The sequence below is a fragment of the Galeopterus variegatus genome, unplaced genomic scaffold (assembly GCF_000696425.1).
Source record: "Galeopterus variegatus unplaced genomic scaffold, G_variegatus-3.0.2 Scaffold1149, whole genome shotgun sequence".
Classification (NCBI taxonomy): domain Eukaryota; kingdom Metazoa; phylum Chordata; class Mammalia; order Dermoptera; family Cynocephalidae; genus Galeopterus; species Galeopterus variegatus.
This window is the reverse complement of record NW_007727260.1, coordinates 52,663-58,623: the sequence shown is the minus strand read 5'-3', so window position 1 is coordinate 58,623 and position 5,961 is coordinate 52,663. Positions and strand designations below refer to the sequence as shown.

Here is a 5,961-nt window from a genome sequence, read left to right as displayed (position 1 = left end):
TAGGAAATGTCTGAATATCCAGTCAGTCTGTCTTTTAACTAATAGTGGGGTTCCATGGTAAACACAGCAGTTCAGCTCACAGCTCAAACCACCACAGTGCTTTTCGTTAAGACAGCTACTTACTTCGTATGCAGCAGAAGTACTGTATGCATGCTTTCCATTTTGTCACATACAGTGGGGCCAGGATTTAATAGAATTAATTCTTACTGCTTTATTAAGGATTGCCTTAAGTGAAACTGGCTTTTTTTTTTAACTGCAAGTGCGTGTCAGTTGATGACTTTACAGTTTGGTGCCTCTGACTTAATTTGTGCTAAGGCTCCAGCAGTTTTGCCCACTTCTGCTTTTGTTCCCTCCATGCAGAGACCAACATGGTAAAAAGGCAGATAGTGTCTTTGTATTATTATGAACAGTTTTGACCTCCCAGACATCCTGCATGGGGTCTGTGGACCACCACACTTTGAGAACCACTGGACTAGGATATTAGCTTTCTGAAGCCAGTGGAATATCTTCTCTGATTCTCTGGCCTCTTGAATGCCCTGCTATCTCCCTCCCTTCCTCTCATTCTGGTAACCTTTCAGAGCAGGATCCCTGCACTGGGTCTGGGGTACAGGGTTGGCCACACATCTGATGGTGCCCTTTCCCCCTCAGCTCTGAACCATCACATTCACTCAGTGAAGACAGCTTCCATCGGGACATTAGGAAGGAGCCGGCCTCCTATGCCAGTGGTGGTTCCCAGTGCCCCTGAAGTGCAGGAGACCACAAGGATGCTGGAAGACTCTGAGAGTGTAAGTTCATGGGGTCATCCGCCCAGCTAAGATGTCCAGGAACATGTCCCAGGACCTGAGTGTGTGCTGCTCAAGCTGCTTTCTGTGTAGGCCCAGGCCTCACAGCCCAGAAGTGTGAAGCACATTCCCTCATTCATCCAGATGTGTTTTGAGCATCTCCTTTGGGCCAGAAACTGTGCTGAGGGTTGGTCTGCTTTCTCTCTCATACCCACTCTAGTGTATCTTAAATTATCTTATAACACCACCCGTCAAGCTGCTTTCTGTGTAGGCCCAGGCCTCACCGCCCAGAAGTGTGAAGCACATTCCCTCATTCATCCAGATGTGTTTTGAGCATCTCCTTTGGGCCAGAAACTGTGCTGAGGGTTTGGTCTGCTTTCTCTCTCATACCCACTCTAGTGTATCTTAAATTATCTTATAACACCACCCCAGCTAGAGACACCCCACCACCACCACCCCACCTGCCTTCCTTCCAGTTCTGTCTCTTCTTGATTTGAACCATCCACATGTCCTCTCACCCCTCAGTTTCTGAGCAGGATGCTAGAGGAGAAGGTGCTTGCATGGTTGTACTCAAAAACAAAAATCACCAGTGTCTCCTCGTTCTTTCACTCCTAAATTCCAGTAAATAAGTTCTGTCTCTGGATTTCCAGGTACAGGACTCTCTTAAGAGGAAACCCTGGGGCCCAGAGAACCAGGACATCCCAACTGTGCTGACTGGCAGAGAGCTAGGAGGGGCAAGTTGCAAGGCCTTTGGCTGTGAGGTCTTTGGGACCCTGGGAGGTGGAGGTGGGAGAAAAGCATTTTGCAGTGTCGTGAAGTGGGTCTTAGTAACCTTGGGTCCATCCTGCTACCTCTGACTATTCTGAGCCAGTGTGGTTTCAGTAGGCCAGTCTTCTAGGACAGTTTTGCCACTGACCATTTGACACTTTGACCTCTCTCTCTCTCTGAGCTGTCTTTCCTGGACAACTCCTCCAGTCATGCCCTGTAACAGTGTTCTCTTTTCCATAGAGCTATGAACCAGATGAGCTGACCAAAGAGATGGCCCACCTGGAAGGACTAATGAAGGACCTAAATGCCATCACAACGGCATGATGACCTTCACCCAGACATGACTCCAAACCCGAGTCTAGAAGTCTTGGAACTTAGCCTTGAGAACAAGGAATTGTACAGAGTATGAGAGGACAGCACTTGAGAACACAGAGTGAGCCAGCAGAGTGGCCAGCGCCTCTGTGTGGGGCTGGCTCCAGGCATGGCCACCCGCCTTCTCCTGGTCAGCCTGGAAGGAGCCTGTGTCGAGGCAGCTTCCCTTCGCCTGCTGATACCCTGCAGGACTGGGCACAATAGGCCAAAGTTGTGTGTCCAGGGAGGAGGCGAGAAGTGCACCTTGCACTTCACTTTGTGGTCAGGCTGTGTCTTTGTGCTGCAACTGCATCACCTTTATGGAGTATAGACATTGGCATTTATGTACAATTTTATTTGTGTCCTATTTTATTTTACCTTAAAAAAAAACACTATCAAAAACCAAGGGAGTCCGTGGTGTTCTCCACAAGTGGTTGACATTTGACTGCTTGTTCCAATTATGTATGGAAAGTTGTTGACAGTGTGGCTTGTTCCAGGGGTTAGCTTGTTTTTTGGTTTTGTTTTTATTTTTTAATTCTGAGTCATTGCATCCTCTACCAGCTGTTAATCCGTCACTTTGGGCGGGGAGGAGTGGGGGGGGGGAATGTTGCATTGCTGTTTGTAAGCTTTTTTATTATTTTTTTATTATAATTATTAAAGGCCTGACTTTCTCCTCTCATCACTGTGAGATTACAGATCTATTTGAATGAAATGTAACATTGAAAAGACTTGTTTGTTGCTTTCTGTGCAGTCTCAGTATTTGGGAGGGGGGCTCGGGGTTGGGAATAGGAAATGGAGGGGCTGCTGAGGTCCTGTGAATGTTTCAGTCATTGTACTTTTCTTCCAGAAGCCTGCAGAGAATAGAAGCATCTTCTTTATTGTCCTTTCCTGGCATGTCCATCTTGTTGTCACTTCATTGCAGCTGGAGCTTCGTTTAGATCTGGTTAAACATCCTTCTGTGCAATAGGTGGGTTGGAGAATTTAGCTGCCCTGATGTCTTGGTCATATGCTAATAAGCATGTCCATGCTGAGGAGCCAGGTGCTGTGTTTGTAACTGCAAGAGTGACACAGGACAGGGAAGAGCCTGACCCTGTTCCTAGAAATCAGAAAGCAAAGATGGAGATCCTTTTCTGCCATTTTCATTGGTTCCCCAAGGAAGCTGGAGGTTAAGGAAGGAACTTTGTTTCCTCACGTGTCCTGCTTCTCTCCAGTGCCTGTCCTCAGCCAGCCAGCTCTCACTTCCACAGTTCACAGCCCCTTCAGGAAAAGCATCAGCAAAAACAAGGCACGGCAGGGGCTGTGGCGTCCATGAGCCTTCCCCACATAGAGGGGAAGATGGGAGGAAATTCCCCAAATACCGAGTGTATTTGTTCTTCAAGTAGCAAGGACAGGGACAGTGGCAAGGGGAAGAGGAGGCAACTGCCCCCCTCCATCCTAGCAGCTCAGCTAAGCATCAGTCAGCAGGAGGCAGCAGGAGGTTTCTGGGGTATGCAGAGGGGCTCGGCCACACGCACACAAGCCTTTGCCTTTGTAGGTAGTCCTCGTGTTCTTTTTCTTAGAAAGGTAAGGAGCCAAGATATGGGTTTGTTTGTTTTTTTAATATTAAGAATATATATGAAAAATACAGGACTGACCCTCAGGCATCTTCCCCTACTCCCCAACAAATCTCCAGAAGACAGCGTGGAAAGCAGCATAGAAGGTAAATCAGGCTTCCGTTCCATAGCCAAGAAGAGATCAGCTGCCAAGACCAGCAGTGGCACCTGCCTCTGAACTGGGTTATTTCCCTCTGTTAGGTCTTATCACACATTTGCTTTCCTATCAGCTGAGCTGTTTGTATTTACTGCTTTGGGGGCAGTGAGAAGTGCAGCACTGGAGCCCCTGCTGCCAGCTGGCCAGTCATCGGATGGCACCGAGCAGGGTTCTGGAAAACCACTGTGCTTCAACTGCTCCTGCAAAGTGCTGCCAGAGCACTCTGGCCACCGGGAGGGCTGGGTTCTCCAGAAACTGTTTCACCTTTTGCCCAAAGAACACACGGTATTTGGGGCATTTCCTCCCATGAACCCTGACACTTCTGTTACCTCAGGGCCTTGGTACCTGGATACTGCCACAGAATTGGGGCAGGCGGGGGAGGGACCTATTTTTAAATAAAATAACTGTTCAAAGTTGGGGGATTTTTTTAAATTAAGAAAAAGGAAAGCTATTCTGTATCGCACCTTTTCACAATTTAATACATTTTCTTACATTTTCCTGTGATTTTTGAAATTAAACCATTGTGTCTTGTAATGTCCTAGTTGAGCTGCTCCTCAGCAGCTGCCTCCGGGAGGATTTGGGACGAATGTGTCTATTGCCTTGCTGCCTGCTGGAGGGGGCCCGGAGGACTGCTGGGACTGGTTTCTGTACACACTTGTTTGGCCTTTTCTGTAGTTGATGCTGTAAACTCTATGGCTTTTTAAAACAATTTCATGTTTTTATTTAGTATTGGAAATCCAATACACTTTTTTTAATCCAATCAAATTCTGGTCTGGTCAAAGAGTTATTTTCGTTTTTCCTTAAGAAAACAACCTTGCCATCCCCCCCCCACCCCCCGTTTCCCAGCCTCTGGTTGACTTCACTGTCACTATCACAACTATAAAGCCAGGAGTTCTAAAGGAAGATCCAGGGAGGGCTGGCAGGTGAGTCCCAAAGATGAGTCCTGTCCCTGTCCCCACCCCAATGTTGCTGCCCTGCAGGAGTGGAAGGTGGCACCCAGCAGCAAATTGGGCTGCCCCTAGATGGCTTGTGGGCCAGGTCCCTGCTGCAGCAGTGCATTCTGTCAGCGCAGACTGAGCCCTCGCCAGGTGCCCTTCCACTCCCAGCCCTGCCACTCACAAGTGCCTGACTCCAGGAGCAGGTGTCTCTGGGGAGGGCCCGTGTTCCCACTGCATGCCCTCTGTAAGATTCCTCCTGGTGCCCCGGGGTCTGGGCCAGGGAATGGGGTGACCTGATAGCCATAGGCCCTGCCCTCCACGCGCTCGCAGAAGAGTGAGGGCTGGATGCGGAGTACACTGACCTTACTCACTGCTCCCTCTGCCCAGTAGTTTACCTGCTCTGCTGCCCGTGTGCTTTAGGAAGCCCACATCCTACCATTCCCAGCAGCAGTGGCCCATTGGCCGCAGCATGAAGGCTCAAAATCCAGACTCGTTACCTCGTGCAGCCGGGGCTCTAGCCAGGGAAGCTACTTGTGAGACACTCGTCTGTCTTTGCACGTGGAGTATCCACTCGTTGCAACTGCCAGAGCATCCCTAGATGGAGCTCTCGGCATGTTTTATAGCAATTCATCTGAGTCTTTTCCCACTGGCCTTGTGGGCTCCGTGGGGACAAAATAATTTCTCACCCTTTTCTAAATGCCTAATGCCAGGGACAGTTTCTGACTGTAGCAGATGCTTGTCTCTTGGATGGCTGGGTGAACAATCAGAAGACCCATTGCCTGGAGCGTGTCGGAAGGCTTCCCTCCCGCACCACGTCCTCCCCTCCTGTGCAGGGATCCTAGTAGGCCCCTAGTGTTATGGGGCCAGGACCCTCCCATTTCAGCAGCTGTGGCCTTTTGGTGTCCTGGGGTAAACTTCAAAGATAACAATGACCTGTCTGCCTGACAGTTGTAAGAAATGATGCTAATGCCACAGTGACCAACTTGGTGTGGAAACTAAGACAAGGATGTCCCCCAGATTGGTTCTGGGATGAGCGTTATGAACTAGGCTCTGAAGAAGACATGTCCTCCCCCCACCCCAGGCCCCCTGTCCATCAGCCCCTCCTGCTATCAGCCACCTTCCTGCCAAGGGTAGGGAGCATCATCAGGAGAGACAAGAACAGCAATTAACAAACCACTAAATTGATGGCAATGGGGGCATGGGCTGGGGGAGCCAAGAGGGGCCACCCTGACCACACAGAAGGGCCCCAGACAGCAGGGGCCTGACTCTTAACCCTGGGTTTCCACCCACCAAGGGAGGGAGCTCACCAGGGGTGCTGGGGGAAGAGGTGGGAGACAGTAGTTAAAGGGAAGTGATACTTTAAATTTTTCATA

General features: G+C 49.6%; 1 protein-coding gene across 1 annotated transcript in view; it reads left to right on the top strand.

Annotated features, from left to right (window-relative positions):
* The window catches only part of NEO1 (neogenin 1), a 170,299-nt gene extending 167,672 nt beyond the window's left edge, over positions 1–2,627 (top strand). Inside the window, exon 28 of the mRNA XM_008575170.1 lies at positions 1,791–2,627. Within this exon, the coding sequence (XP_008573392.1) occupies positions 1,791–1,874 (84 nt within the window). The 3' untranslated portion in view covers positions 1,875–2,627. The remainder of the gene's footprint in view (positions 1–1,790) is intronic.
* The last annotated feature ends 3,334 nt before the right edge of the window (positions 2,628–5,961 follow it).